The 15,068-nt window shown below is 43.8% G+C and overlaps 1 protein-coding gene across 4 annotated transcripts in view; it reads left to right on the forward strand.

Annotated features, from left to right (window-relative positions):
• The window catches only part of SPTA1 (spectrin alpha, erythrocytic 1), an 85,175-nt gene that overhangs the window by 23,937 nt on the left and 46,170 nt on the right, over positions 1-15,068 (forward strand). For all 4 annotated transcript variants that reach the window (XM_029935854.1, XM_029935855.1, XM_029935856.1 and 1 more), the window contains 12 exons: positions 2,315-2,532; positions 3,322-3,414; positions 5,077-5,214; positions 6,385-6,536; positions 7,768-7,954; positions 9,560-9,661; positions 10,646-10,737; positions 11,545-11,689; positions 12,451-12,632; positions 13,305-13,404; positions 13,517-13,714; positions 14,494-14,637. In XM_029935854.1, the coding sequence (XP_029791714.1) occupies positions 2,315-2,532; positions 3,322-3,414; positions 5,077-5,214; positions 6,385-6,536; positions 7,768-7,954; positions 9,560-9,661; positions 10,646-10,737; positions 11,545-11,689; positions 12,451-12,632; positions 13,305-13,404; positions 13,517-13,714; positions 14,494-14,637 (1,751 nt within the window). The remainder of the gene's footprint in view (positions 1-2,314; positions 2,533-3,321; positions 3,415-5,076; positions 5,215-6,384; positions 6,537-7,767; positions 7,955-9,559; positions 9,662-10,645; positions 10,738-11,544; positions 11,690-12,450; positions 12,633-13,304; positions 13,405-13,516; positions 13,715-14,493; positions 14,638-15,068) is intronic.

Below are 15,068 nucleotides of genomic sequence, written 5' to 3' on the forward strand. Positions count from 1 at the left end.
TTCCTCCCTTGATTCAGAATAAACTGTGGCCAAAAAAAGGATAAATTGTTGCCAACTACCATCCCATTATCAAAAATATAGTTTAGAAATCACATTGCTGAGCAAAAATTCAGATCTCAACAGTGATTTATTTGTAGTTGCTATTTTATTATAGCGATTTGCCTTATTTTTTTTCTTGAAATCTCCAATTGCAATTGTGGATTTTATCTATTTCTTTCCATTCTATCAGTTTCTCTTTCGTGTATTTTGAAGCTGTGTTCGTTGTGTGCATGTATATTTAGGCTTGTTGTGTCTTCTTGATGAATTTAAGTCTTAACATTATGGTATAGCTCTCTGTATCCCTGGTCATGCCCTGAAGCCTACTTAGTGTGACACTAATACAGTCACACCAGCTGTCTTTGATTCATCTTTACACAATATGTATTTCTCTATCTTCCCTTGTCCTCTGTTTCTTTATATAAAACAGATTTCTTATAGACAGCATACAGTTAGGCTTTGATTTTATGTGATGCAATCTGGTAATCTCTCCCTTTTAATGGATTGTTTAGACCATTTGCAGTTAAAGCGATTATCAGTATGGTTAAGCTTAAATCCAGCATCTTGCTATTTGTTTCTCTTTGTCCATCAGTTTCCACTGTCTTTGGATTATTTTTGTGTGTGCAATTCTGTTTTTCTCTTCCTATTTGTTGAGTAGCTATAGTTCTGTGGGGTATGTGCATAAAGGAGTTGTGTGTAGGTGTGTTTATTTTAGAAGAGAGATTCTCCACTTGTGGTTTTGTGGGTTTCATGATAATGTTATGACATTACTTGCCTTTATCATATCCATTCTTTTGCAAGTGCACAGTGAAGTTTTCTGCATGCTGTGCAATGCCTTTGTTCTAACAGCTAATAGAATATATACTTGTATATTCTTTTGTTTCAAAAGTCTCTGTTTCAAATTCTGAAAGGGTGACCATTAAATAATTGTTTAAGTTTATTTATTTATTTTAAGAGACAGAGTAGGGGTGGGACAGAGAGAGAGAGAGAGTGAGAGAATCCTCAGCAGCCTCTGCACTGTCAGAGCAAAGCCAAATATGGGATTCAAACTCACAAAACTATGAGATCATGACCTGAGCCAAAATCAAGAGTCGGATGCTTAACCAAATGAGCCACCCAGGCACCCCTTGCCTTCATTTTGAAAGACATTTTCAGGGGACATAAAATTATTGAGAGACAGTTTCTCTCTTTCCGTACATTAAAGATCCTACTGAATTGTCTTCTGACTTGTGTGGTTTCTGATGTGAAATCTGCTTTCATCATGATTTCTGCTCCCTCATGTGGGATGTCTCTCTTTTCTCTCTTACCCTTTTAAGCTTTTTATCACTGGTTTTTGGAAACTTCATTACAGTATAACTTGGTGTGGTTTTCTTTGTTGGGTAAGACAATCACTGAGCTCTTGGAATCGCCAAGGAAGACTGTATCCTGGAGCTGGTTTAGAGACGGGGCCACTGCTGGGGTGTGATTCTGCTGGGAACCCATCTCAGGTGTTATAAGCCCCGTCCACTTCCGGTGGATGCTGACTTTATCTGCAGCTCTATGTGGGCCTCAGGGATTGAGGGCCTCCTGCTGTGCAGTCACCTTTTCCTCACCTGGAGGAGTCTCGTTGCACACATGTGCAAGAGGTCATCAGTCTAAGTCATGAGGGGACCTCACCACACGCCTCTGAAGCCCCATCTCTGTGCAGTGCCCTCCTTCAACCCTCTGCTCCAGCAGCCCCGGCTCTGGCTGCCTGCTCGGCATAGTGTGACAGCCAGTTCTGTTTGGCTTCACCCTCTGGCACAGTCTCGAGACTGCCCTGTGCATGGGGGCACACCTCATTTCCTCCCCTTCTCTCCTGAGTCATGATCCTATGCCTGTTGTCTGAACATCATCACATCTTGCAATCTGCCGTTTTCTAGTTGTGAGGGTGTGCCTGTGGTACTAGCCTCTGCCAGGCAGAAGCGACAATCTGTTGGATTTTCTGTTTACGCTAGACAGTGTGTTTTTAGAACTCTGACAGGACCCACGTCTAGGTGTTCTGTTCCAGGTCTGTATGTTACAGACTATACCATCCCACTCACCACCACACACATCCACCCATCCTCCATTAGCACCTGCTGATCCCCAATCTCAGGACAGTCTGGTTTCCGGGAAGTTAGACAAATGGCCACATGGACTGCATGCAGTAGCATCCTCCTACCCCCCTCCCCTTTTTCTCTCTCCCAGGTCACCAACGGATTGATGTATAGTGATGTTAACAAGGGAAATATTCCCTCTTCCTATAACTTCTCCATAGGGCACTTTGCAGCAGAAGATGTGGCCTCCAGGGTCAAGAGTTTGAATGACAACATGGAGTCTCTCCAGGCTCGAGCAGCTAGACGGAAGAATGATCTGGAGGCCAATGTCCAGTTCCAGCAGTACCTGGCTGACCTGCATGAAGCAGAAGCATGGATTCAAGAGAAGGAGCCTATTGTAGATAACACTAACTATGGGGCCGATGAAGAAGCAGCCGGGGTATGGGGGGCATGGGGGTGGACATTGACTAACACTCACCAAATGCTACTAGACAGTGTGACGGCTACATGTTCTGTTAGATTATTTGGAGTTTCCAGAGTAAACACATTTAGCCTTCAGCAGTTGGGGTAACCATGGAGTTGACCTGGATCCTAAAAGGCACACTACATTTTCCTGATCCTACAGAGATTTATAGATTCCTTAAAGATGATCTAACCCCAAAAAGGCGTGACCAGATCCCAGGCCTATCTTGGACCCATCTTAAACTTTCTGGGATAACCTTGGAATTTCACAAACCAGCCATAGTTCTAAGATATATGCACTGTAATTACTTTATTGAAATAAAATCAGGTAGGCAGCCATGTGCCCTCAGGGTAATAATTATCTTCTATGTTTTGTGCATTGCATTATGGTAAGCCGTATAGTATTTAGCAATCCTTCAGCTTTAGGGATAATTGCAGTGGGCATCTAAGGTATGCTAATGTTGGATCCTACACAGTAACATCACTAGCAGCACCTTCTTCGAGCTGTGATGTGCATTGATAAAACATTTGTGCAATTTTGAGTTCATTTTGATTACGCAAATATATCAAAATTGTTCATCTCACTCCTATTTTCCTGATACTTGTAAATTTAGTTACCAAAAGACCCTTTAATTAGAGATGGAAAGGGTCTCTTACCAAGAATTAGGATGACTGCTATAACCCCCAAGAGTAGCCCCAACAACCCCAGGAATGCTGAACGCTTTTCTCGTATTTGAGTCTGATGATCCCTCCTCAACAAATCCAGGCTCTTCTAAAGAAGCACGAGGCCTTCCTGGTGGACCTGAGTGCGTTTGGGAACAGTATGCAAGCCCTGAGGGACCAGGCGGAGGCCTGCCAGGTGAGAAGGCTTCGAGATGCCAGGAGCCACACTCCCCACGGGAGGAAACAGGACTCTCGTTATTACTGGTTTTGACTTCCAATAATCTAGGAAACAACTGCAAAGAAAATACTAAGTTCTAGGGTCCTTATCAGCAGATAAGCCTCTTCACATGTTTGTGGAGATTGAATCTGGAAGGGATTAAAGTGCGAGCATGTTCTCATTGATGTACTCGAACTTTCTGTGTTCCTTCCTTCTATATTTCCATTCCTATTTCTTTCCTGCCTCCTTTATTTACATCTCATTCTTACAGTCCTTCCTGATCCCTTTCTTCCTTCTTAGTTGTCTTCCTCCTTAGACTTATTAAATGTCTACCCAGTTTATGCAGGAATGAAAAATAATCCCAATGGCAGGAAATGTCCGGTGTTTTAAGAAATCAGAAATTTCAGCAAATTAGTGCATATGATAGATATCTGAAGAGAAGAAAGGGTCTCAAAGAAAAGAGTGTTCTCCTCTCCTGAAATAAGAGTGCTGAAAAGTAGGAAGATCCTCACAGCTGAGGAGAACCACTTTATCTATGTAGACAAGGACAGGAAAGGCTTTTCTAGGCAAGAAGCTATGGGAGCAGAGGCATCGAAGTGCAGAATGACCAGGTGTATTTGCGAGATGGGACATGCAAATGGTGGAGAATGTGCAGGTGGCTGGGAACCAAGCCCGAGAGTGAAGTCGTCTCCTGAAGGACAGGAGGGGCTCCTCCTTGGGGGAAGCAGAAGGAACAACAGAAACACCTGGAACAGCTTTTCTATGGAGAAGCTGCAGACTCACAGGAGGGGTGTAGACAGCAGATGCAGGCAGCGCATGCCCAGTAACCAAATGTGCACAGAGCCTGTGTGCCTGCCTTCCTCAGCTTGCATGGTGGACCGTAAACACGAGCAGATGGGTGTGTGCCTGTTTGTGTTGAGGACACGTGGTACTCAAGGGCTATAAAACCAGAGGAACCTGTGAGGGGAGCTATACATCCTCCACTGTGATAGGAAGAAGGGGTGAGCCATTGATTACAAAGGGGAGATTGTATTTTGTTGATTGTCCCAGAGGTGTGATATTTGCAGAAAGTATATCAGTATAAAATCAAATCCTTTGGAGAGCAGTGGCTTGCTAAAGAGAGATACAAGATCTTTGACCTCAGTTTATGGTCTCAATTGAAGAAATTCCATGGCCTTTCCTGTGCTGTAGGTCATCCATCTCTAAAAACAAAAGCCCACATTTCCTTGACATGATGATTTAAGGACTAAGAGATTGGAAGGATTGTCAGTGGAGGCCCAGGAAATGGAGAAGGTGATGAGAGATAGTGAGGCTTTCATTTTCTCAAATAATCTTCTGAAATGTTGATGCATTCAATCCCTTATTATCTGCTTTACGAACTGATGGCTTAGAGCATTTACTTTGTTTCTGAGAAACTGCATACTCACCTGCCTGTTCTGTGTCCATATTCCCCTGCCTGCCTGCCCCCTCTTGTATCACGGTGGAGAACATCTCTGGGAACAACATATTGCCCTCTCTCTCACACTGGCAGCTGTGTGGGACGTCCCAGCCCGAGGCTCTCCCTTCTGGTCAGCCCAGGGACAGCCCACCACCATTGAGTCCAATAGGTGCCTGACATGATCTGCTTCCTGCTTTTTCCAGCAACAACAGGCTGTGCCAGTGGAGGGAGCTGTCCGAGAACAAAGGGTGATGGCGTTGTATGACTTCGAGGCCCGTAGCAATCGAGAGGTGACCATGAAGAAAGGCGACACCTTAACTCTGCTCAGTGCCATCAACAAGGTGCCTCTTCCTTTCAGCTTCTTCCCACTGGCAAGATGGTCCTTCCAGAGTCAACTCTTCCAATCTTGTTAGATACCAACACCTTTCTATTGCCATCTCTCTTAAATCACCATAATTTATTAAGTAGTAACTTCCCTCCAGATATTGCATAAGATCCAGTAGGTATCTGTTGGGATTACATACCAATTACAGTTAACAAGATGAAGACTCAGAGACCTTAAGTCATTAGCCCAAAGACATGTAAGCTATGAATGACAATTCTGTGATACTAAACTGTCCCTTTCTTCTCGTCTTCTTGCTTGTCTCTCTTCTGTGCCAATGGCCCTAGTGATGGGACACCAATGGCTGGGGTTAAGGGGACCCTGAATAAAGAGAAGTCTTTAATGTGTCAGACAGAGGCTGTGAGAAAAGTAACAAAATATTGGCTCTTTTTAAAAGAGCTCCAATAACTTTTTTTCTAATAATTTCCAAAAAAAGTATTGGGAAGAAAAGAAGAGAGTTTGGGATATTGTTGCCTTGGAGGTAAGTGAATTTTTGAGAGGCCAGATGGGCGTTCCATGATCAAATGAGCTGTGTGACAGTCTCACTTTGTCTTTGCCCAGGCTTCTCCCCGTCACCACATTGTGCTCCAAGGATGTTAACTCCGGAGCATTAGTTCAGTAACATCTCCCCCGCTTAATTCTCTGTGGGGACCAAGGTGATACTGAAGCACAAAGCACCCACATGAGTAAGTTTCAGGGCCAAGCACAATTTTTAGGCACTCTGGGAGGGAGAGGAGGATGAGACATTCTTGTCAGACATGGATGTTCTGTCCCCAAGAAGCCTTGTTTGATGCTGGCTCCAGGGTGTTTTTTGTGAGTTCCTCATGCACCAAGTACCCCAGCATTAGGAGAGCTGTCTTTGGTTTTTGAAAACCTCCACCATAGTTAAAAAGTCCAATGTCACACATCAAGATCGTTGATTTCAGAGGCTGACTTGCACAATTTCTGCAAGTCCTTATTTACCTTCTTGATCATCTGTGAAAATTACATGCCAGCCATAAGCAATGGTTTGCTTCTTTTGCTCTCAGCCTGTGCCTGTGCCTACAGGCTTCATTATGAGAGTTGAAGCCTAACCTATTTGTGCTTTTCCAAAGACTTAAGGAAGGAGCGTGGCTCTCTCTCTTTTCAGGACTGGTGGAAGGTGGAAGCTGGTGACCACCAAGGCTTTGTGCCTGCTGTCTACGTCAGGAAACTGGATCACGATGAGTTTCCCACGCTCCCACAGCGGCGGCGAGAGGAACCAGGCAGCATCACTGAGCGCCAGGAACAGATTGATAACAAGTAAGTTCTGGAAGCTGCGGAACCGGACAGTACTTGGCTGACCATTTCTTACTGGCAAAGACACTTCTCGCGTTCCTTCGTAGGAAAGTGGATGGACCTTGAGGGTGTCATGCTGAGTGAAGTAAGCCAGGGAGAAGGAGAGAAACCATATGTTTGCACTCATAGGTCTAGCAGGAAAACAAGAGAGACCTAATGGAGAACCAGGGAGAACGGAGGAGGGAGAGAGAGTTTGGGAGAGAGAGGGATGCAAAACTTGAGAGACTATTGAATGCTGAGAATGAACTGAGGGTTGAGGGGGAAGGGGGAGGGGGAAGAGAGGTGGTGGTGATGGTGGAGGGCACTTGGGGGGAAGAGCACTGGGTGTTGTATGGAAAACAATTTGACAATAAAATATTATGGAGAAAAAAAAATAATTAAAAAAAAAAGACACTTCTCATGGCCCTATAGCTGTTAGATTAGAGATGCCATTGTAAATTCACAGATTCTAGGAGCTACGAGTAAAACTAGGGTCTTTTAAATACTTCATTTTTATATGTGGAAAGGAACCCCAGAACCATTAAGTCAATTGCCTGAGGTCAGACGCTTCATAGAGCCATATCGTCTCACTCCCTGCCCAGTGTCCTTAGGGTTATCGAAAGTTTTCCAATTTCCATGTGAACTTCATTTACTATAATGGGCTGTTTCTCACCCAGACCTCAGGAGTCACATGAAAATCTCACGTCTGTAGCATACGGAATGGACATTACCAGTAACACTATTGGAACATTGACATTTTTATTATTTTTTAAACTTTTTTTAATGTTTATTTATTTTTGATTGAGAGAGAAACAGAGCACAAGCGGGGAGAGAGGGCAGAGAGAGAAGAAGACCCAGGCCAAGGCAAGATTTGTCAGCACAGAAACCAATGTGGGTCTTGAACTCACACAAGATCATGCATGACCTGAACCAGTCAGACCCCCAACTGACTGAGTTACCCAGGGCCCCTGATGTTTTTAGCATTTTTAATGAAACCCTGTGTGTGTGTGTGTGTGTGTGTGTGTGTGTGTGTGTCTTTGCTCTCAATGCTGTTTCCCCCCAGCTCTATTTCCTCCTCTCCTCTGTTGTTCTTTGTTTGACTTTCCCTCTGTCTCCTTCTTGTCCCTTCCACTTTTCCTCTTTCACCCGCTTCTACCCTTCTGTGCCTCCTCCATGTTTCATGATGCCTTCCTGTTCTCCCTGGTTCCACACACAGGTACCAGTCCCTCCTCGATAGGGCAGAAGAGCGCAGGCGTCGCTTACTGCAGCGCTACAATGAGTTCTTGCTGGCCTATGAGGCGGGCGACATGCTGGAGTGGATCCAAGAGAAAAAAGCAGAGAACACGGGGGTGGAACTAGATGATGTCTGGGAGCTACAGAAGAAGTTTGACGAGTTCCAAACGGTGAGGACGAGCAACGTTCTCCTCTAGACAGCTTTCTGACAGTGACCACTGTGTCCATTTATCCCATGCCTGCTCCTAAATGGTTCCTCAACTTCACATTTGCTAAATATCCTTCCCAGAGCTGCCGAGGCTCCCACATTTAAATCTCTCTCTGGGTATTGGGGCTGGAAGGAAAATGCAGAGAAGACTGGTGGCCCTGCCTCTGCTGCCTGTGGTCCCTGCTGCTCCCAGACCCTCCTGGGACTGCTGGTCTCCCTGAGTTCTTCAGCACTTGCCCACACTCTGCTGTATTCTGGGAGCCCAAGTTGGGATGGAAAGCTGTGGGACTCTGCAGAAAGTCTAATTATGGGCAGAAGTTGGGGTGGGAAAATGGGAAGAACACCCTGACTTTGTAGCTAGACTGTTTTTTTAAGTTTTTACTTATTTATTTTGAGAGACTTGGAGGCAGATAAAAAGAAGGAGAAAGAACCCCAAGCAGGATCCAGAGCTCTCAGCATGGAGCCTGAAACGGGTCTCAATCCCATGAACCGTGAGATCATGACCTGAGCTGAAATCAAGAGTTGGGCTCTTAACTGACTGAGCCCCCCAGACTCCCCTACAGCTACAAAGTTTCTGCCTAAAATCCTCCAACATCTGTTCTCACAAATTCATTCCATCTGTTAGCTAGCAGTGAATATAAGCATCTCCCTTCCTTTTTTTCTTATGCTTTCCAGATAAAATTCAAGGTGACATGATAGATAGATAGATAGATAGATAGATAGATAGATAGATAGATAGATGATAGATGGATAGGTTGACATGGGCAGATAGGTAGATACACAGACATATGAATAGATAGATAGGTAGGCCAGAAAGATAGATAGATGATAGATAGATAGATAGATAGATAGATAGATAGATAGATAGATAGATAGATAGAGAATAGATAGGTAGACATGGGTAGATAGATGATAGATAAATAGAAATAGATGATAGATAGGTAGGTAGATAGACAGATAGATAACAGGGATTATAGGGATTATATAGACACAGAGAATACATAAGGAAAGAGAAAAGAAGACAGGGAAAGGAAGGGTGGCAAAGACAAAATTATAAAGAAACATCAAGAATGACACTCCCACAAGGAAACTCAGAGAGACCTGTGCACAATGTAATGGACGATATCACCCCCAGAGGCACGGTGTCGAGCTCCTCAGAGGCATTTCTTACAACATGACGTAACCCAAGCTGATTGCAGCTTAGTCTGTGAAATCCTACAGAAGGCAAAAGAATTTGTTTTGGTTGGAAAGCACAGTATGCGGCTTGGGTAGAGCCCCCTCTGATGGTATCATTTAACCCAGGAAAGAATTTTAAGGAATCTAGGAGACTGGATGTGCTTCACACTCAAGAAAAGTAACAGCTTTCTTGCCAAGTTCTTGATAGCCACTGAGGATCATGGAGTTTAAAGGTGACTCTTCTTAGTGGCAGATCGAAGGGCATCTCTTGTGCATCACAAGCAAGGTTAGTAAGTTTAATATTAGTCAAGTTGGCACTGAGATGAACAGGAAGGTATGAAGATTCCTGAGAAGGGGATTTATACCTCTTTGGACAAATTTTCCCACCCAGGATTTGAAGGCCAATGAGCCTCGGCTGAGGGATATCAACAAGGTGGCAGATGATCTTCTATTTGAAAAGCTTCTAACACCAGAAGGAGCTCAAATACGTCAGGTAAGTGAAGCTCCTTCCATTTCTCCTCACTGCCAGGCTGAGGTCTGGGGGGCAGGGGTGGTGTGGGGCAGGCCTACATTTCCTTTAAAAACACTAAACGCCTATTCCACAGATCAGCTGGAACAGAAAGAAGGTATAAAGTTGGCTTCAGAAAAGGTCAAAGACAATAGTTCTAACAGCCCAACCATGTATATGTTTAAACTGATCTGAAATCTACAGATTGCAGCATAGAGCTCCATCTTTGCTTACAGACACAGAAAATTCATGCCCAGATCCATGAATACAAAGAAATTGCAGATCAGAAGCTATGATAGTAGAAAGGGGTTAGTCAGTAAAGCTTAGTGGAAGAGACAAGTGCCAATGAGATCTGATGAAGGAAGGAAAAAAGATATAGGACAGTAGAGATGGGAGGTGGGGCATTCTAGACCTGATTTAGATCAGGACCTATCATTCCATAAAAGATATAATGAACAAGATGGGATGTCCAGTTCAGCTCTCCGGGCCATCATAAACCAGGGAAGATGTATTCTCTGCCGCTTTTATGGTGGTTGACACAGGGTGAGAGGGAGAAGGGGTGTGTATAGGAATAATTTGCTTACTCTTTGTAGAAAGTAGAGCTCTGAGCAGTTGTTTAGTTTGGCCAATGCAGGATGCAGAAATATGATAAAAACTTCTAACTCCCAAGGCATCACATCCCATCCATCTTTTGGAGATTGTAATTAGTCTTTGCAGCACCACACATCAGTTGCTGTTCTAGAGCTGATGGTTCCACCCTGGAACATCATATGGGGAAGGAAAATTATCCCTTGCTTAATGTCATGAATGAGGTCTAAGCTCAAACTGCCCAGGAAAGAAAGAAACCTATGCTGTTTCGCAAACAATCACATGGAAACAGCCCTGATGCAAGCTCATCTGTTCTTTAGACAACACTGAGCTCCCCGAGTTAGCTTTCTAGTGGGCTCCCGCTGTGTCTGCCTCTTTCAGGAGTTGAATCATCGCTGGAATTCCTTACAGAACCTTATGGAGGAGCAGCAACGGCTGCTGGGCAGTGCCCATGCTGTCCAGGTATTTCACAGGTGAGGAGAGAACCCAGAGAGTCAGTGCTGCCTTAGAACCCACTCAAAGGTCCCCAAGTCTAATGACTGTAGAGGAGGCATTACTGTCAGTATAGCGCCCCTGCAACAGAGCTAAGAAGGGGGTGGGTGTCTTAGTAGTAGATTCCTTACTTGGCACATGGGGTCCTCCCAGAAAAGGCACTCTAATTTTCTAGTGCCCGGACTTGGGTCCTGATGTGTAGTGAGTAGGTCACATGAGAGTTAATGAAATGTGGAGTAGAAACAAAAGGTTTACGTCACAATATTTCTGGACTAGCAGTAGACAACAGGTATCACATTGGCTCTATTGATTCAACCATTTTTTACATACGATTCCAAACCTTGTCTACACACACAGAGGTGAGTAAGCAAACACACAAACAAAATGGCAACCAAATGACTTCACCGTGTATACATGCATTTTTGAGCACTCAGAGAAGAGAAAGGGAAATGCAGACAGGTCTGGCTGCTTAGAGGGACTGAAGGTGGAAACCCAGGAAGCAATCAAGTATGCACTCTGCTGCCAGGGCAGCTGGTGCAGACAAGCTCTGCCATGTAGCATTGGAATAACCTTGAGAAAGTGGCCCCCGTACAGTTGAGTTTTGCTGATAGAAAATGGGAATGGTCATTGTAACTATGCCTCAGGTATTTGTTGGGACAATTCAATGAGCCTACATTCTAGCACATCAGAAAGGATGATGGGGATGATGGTAGAAATGACTTCCTTCAAGCCAGCTGGTCTGCCTGTGGAGACCGCTGTCACTCTAGTCCTTTACTCTTGTGAACCAGAGAAGCAGATGACATGAAGGAGCAGATCGAGAAGAAGCTCCAGGCTCTCAGGGCTGCTGATCCTGGCTCAGACCTGTTCAGTGTTCAGGCCCTTCAGCGGCAGCATGAGGTCTTTGAGAGAGACCTCATACCTCTGGGAGAGAAGGTGAGATGTGTGCTCACAAACTGTCCCCATGTCTCCCCCTTTTCATTTAAGCCTCTTCATGCCCTCTTCATTGCTTTTATTCCCTGGTCCCTCACCTGCTTCTCCTTATCTTTACTCCATACTTGCTCTTAAGTCTGTCCCTACAGCAGATGCACCAAAAGGACATAACCAGGACCATGAACACATCGGGAAAAGCATATTGTAATGACCTCTACTGTCCAAGTCCCTCTGTAGTGAGTTTCTGGTGCCTAAACCATACAGAAGACCCACAGCCTCAGACAGAGGGGGCGCTGGCCACCCCCTCCCATCTTGGCCTGGGCCAAGCATGTTGTAGTTTCCTTTGTGAGGAACTGATAGCACTTAATTCCCCTCCAACCTAAAAGTAAGCTCTGGAACTTGCCAGATGCACTCTGGAATAACACAGGGGCATCATGTGGTTTGGCATTATCATGCAGAGTGAAAAGAGCACAGAAAATGTCCACATTAAAAAGATCTTCATATTAAAAGTCAGGACCCTTGAGAGCTCCTAATGATGTTGCACTAACTAGCAGAGTCACTTAACCGACACCTTCTTATCTTACAAACAAGGATGATAATGTCATGTTTGACTACTTCAGGGAGTTATTGTGTATACCAAAATGGTTGGCATTATTTTATGCAGTAAGATATTTTTGGATCTCACTGACATCTACTTGAGGAATGAATGTGGCCAAGGCTCAGAAGTGTTATTTAGCTGAGGTTCAGTCCTTGCACTTCCTCAGGTGACCATGTTGAGGGAGACGGCAGAGAGACTCAGTGAGTCCCACCCAGATGCTGCTGGTGACCTGCAGAACAAGGGAATGGAGCTGAAGACAGCATGGGATGAGCTGCTAGGGTGCACAGAGGACCGTAAGCACAACTTAAGTGAAGCTCGGAAATTCTACATGTTTCTCAACAAAGCCAGGTAAAGCTCCAGAGGCAGACTATGCCTACTGACTGCTAATAGTAAGAAATGGGCCCTGGTCTCATCGACAGCATGCAGTGTGTGTGTGTGTGTGTCTGTGTGTTTGTGTGTCTGTGTGTGTGTATGTGTCTGTGTGTGTGTGTGTGTGCACACATGTGCTGGCAGAGCACATACTGGATTCTATTAAGAACAAAAGTAAAAGCAAAGACATGCCTTCATTGAGATTCCATAGAAGATAGATCTTTAAACCAAAGAATCTACTTTTGAAGGACAAGAATCAGTAGGAGTAATGGAATATGTGTCAGTCCAGGATTTGAGTGTCTGGGTTCCAGTCCAGATGTCTGTTTTTACTTATATTACATAAGAACATCACTTACATTCTCTAGGCTGACCTCCTCATCTCCAAGCTGAGAACAAAACAGTTCCCAGAATTCTCTACAGGATTATTGCAAGAACTGAAAGAGATAATATATGTGAAGACATTTTCAAACATGGGGGATTGCCATCATTAAGTCAAGCAATGTAAAAAAAACTAAGAGCTGTGAAGCAGAAAAAGACAGATGGAAGGGGTTCCTCTGAAAATGTTTTCTAGAAAGGAAAAGGCCAAGGATAGATAGTCCAGTAACAAGCTTCAAGATTGTCTTGTCAATCCCAATATGTCTGTTTCTCTAGGGACCTAGAGAACTGGATGAGTGGCATTGGCGGCATGGTATCATCAGAGGAGCTGGCTGAGGATTTAACTGGCACGGAGTTTCTGCTGGAGCGACACAAGGTATGACTACAAAAGCCACAGCCACTGATCACATGACCCTCCAACTCTCCCTCATTTTACGACTTTGATGAGATGTAACTGCATCACCAGTCTCTTCCCTTTTCCAACACAGGAGCATTATACGGATATGAAGGCTCAGGATCCCACCTTCCAGGCCTTGGAAGACTTCGGTGCAGAACTTATAGGAAGTGGGCACCGTGACAGCCCTGAAATTCAAGAAAAGATTGAAGTAGTCAGGCAAGAGAAAAGTGACTTGGAGAAAGCTTGGGATCAACGCGAGAAGATGCTAAATCAGTGTCTGAAGTTGCAGGTAAAGCAAACTTCACACTATTGAGCAGGATAGTCTCAGTCCATTCCTTCTATGCTACTGTGCATAGTTACTGCAGGTGCTCATTTCACTGGACTTACCATCCCATGCCCACGGGGTCATTTCTTGACCATCTGCCATTGTATTCTCCTCATTTTGGTGTTCTCTGTTCTGATCCCTGTTAGAAAAGCCAAACAAAATGGGGGTCAGCTCTTGGCATGGGATGGGGTGATTATAAAGCATTTATTGATTGAGAGATTGGTTGATTGATTCTTATTCTTATTCTTATTCTACTGTGTGCAGAGCTCAGGAAACAGAAAGATGAGTTAGATAACATCCCTTTTCTTAAATAGTCAAATTAGACATGTAGACAGATCATTCTAGCACAGTAAGATGATTATTAACAAAACAAAATGTATGAATATTTTGAGGCTATGGAAGAGGGAGTGATTATCGCCAGTGAGGGAAGGCTGATGACTGAGGGTAGTGTTTATGAGAGTCCTAGAGAAATAACCAGCCAGCATCCACCAGGTGCAGTGTATGCTAAACAGGACCCTGGGAATGGAGCCTCCATAAATATACACTAGAGCTTACTTAAAAATAAAAGATGTGGTTTCAGGGAGGCATAAAAGGTCCAGAACAGCTAAGATTCATGGTATGAATGTTTCTTGGAAAAATACAAGCACTCCTTATGGGATCTTTTATATCAGTATCATAGGAGAGGGATATATTCTTTCCTTGGCACCCTGAATTGACTATAACCTCGACTTCCATTCCCCTAGTTGTTCCATGGAAGCTGTGATCAGGTTGAAAGCTGGATGACAGCACGAGAGAATTCCCTGAGGTCAGACAGTGTGGGTCCCTTAGACAGTCTGGAGACCTTGATGAAGAAACGGGATGATTTGGACAAGGCAATCACTGCCCAGGTAATAACAACCAATATGTGTTCCAACAATAAATATTAGTGATAATAACATAAATACTAATATATACATGTCATTTTATGCTTTAGAAGTATTTTTAAAATTTTTTTTATTTTATAAGAAAGGAATTTATTGACTGGTTATTGGGATGTTCAATAGTGGTATCAGCTGTGTGAACTCCAGGAATTCACTCAAATTCACACTTATAGATTTTGCTCTCATTCACTCCCTTTTTCTTGCTCTTCTCTCTATCTCTTTCTCTCCTTCCTCTCTCTTGTAATTGTATTGGATATAATACAATTTATTTTTTTAACATATGCAATTATTTTCCATCATTTATAATACAGTAGTTACAATGACACTCCAAACAGAAAAGCAAAGTAAAAAATCAAAACCCCAACTTCTATTTCATGTAATTAGACTTATACAGAAAT

Source organism: Suricata suricatta, chromosome 3, assembly GCF_006229205.1.
Source record: "Suricata suricatta isolate VVHF042 chromosome 3, meerkat_22Aug2017_6uvM2_HiC, whole genome shotgun sequence".
Classification (NCBI taxonomy): Eukaryota; Metazoa; Chordata; class Mammalia; order Carnivora; family Herpestidae; genus Suricata; species Suricata suricatta.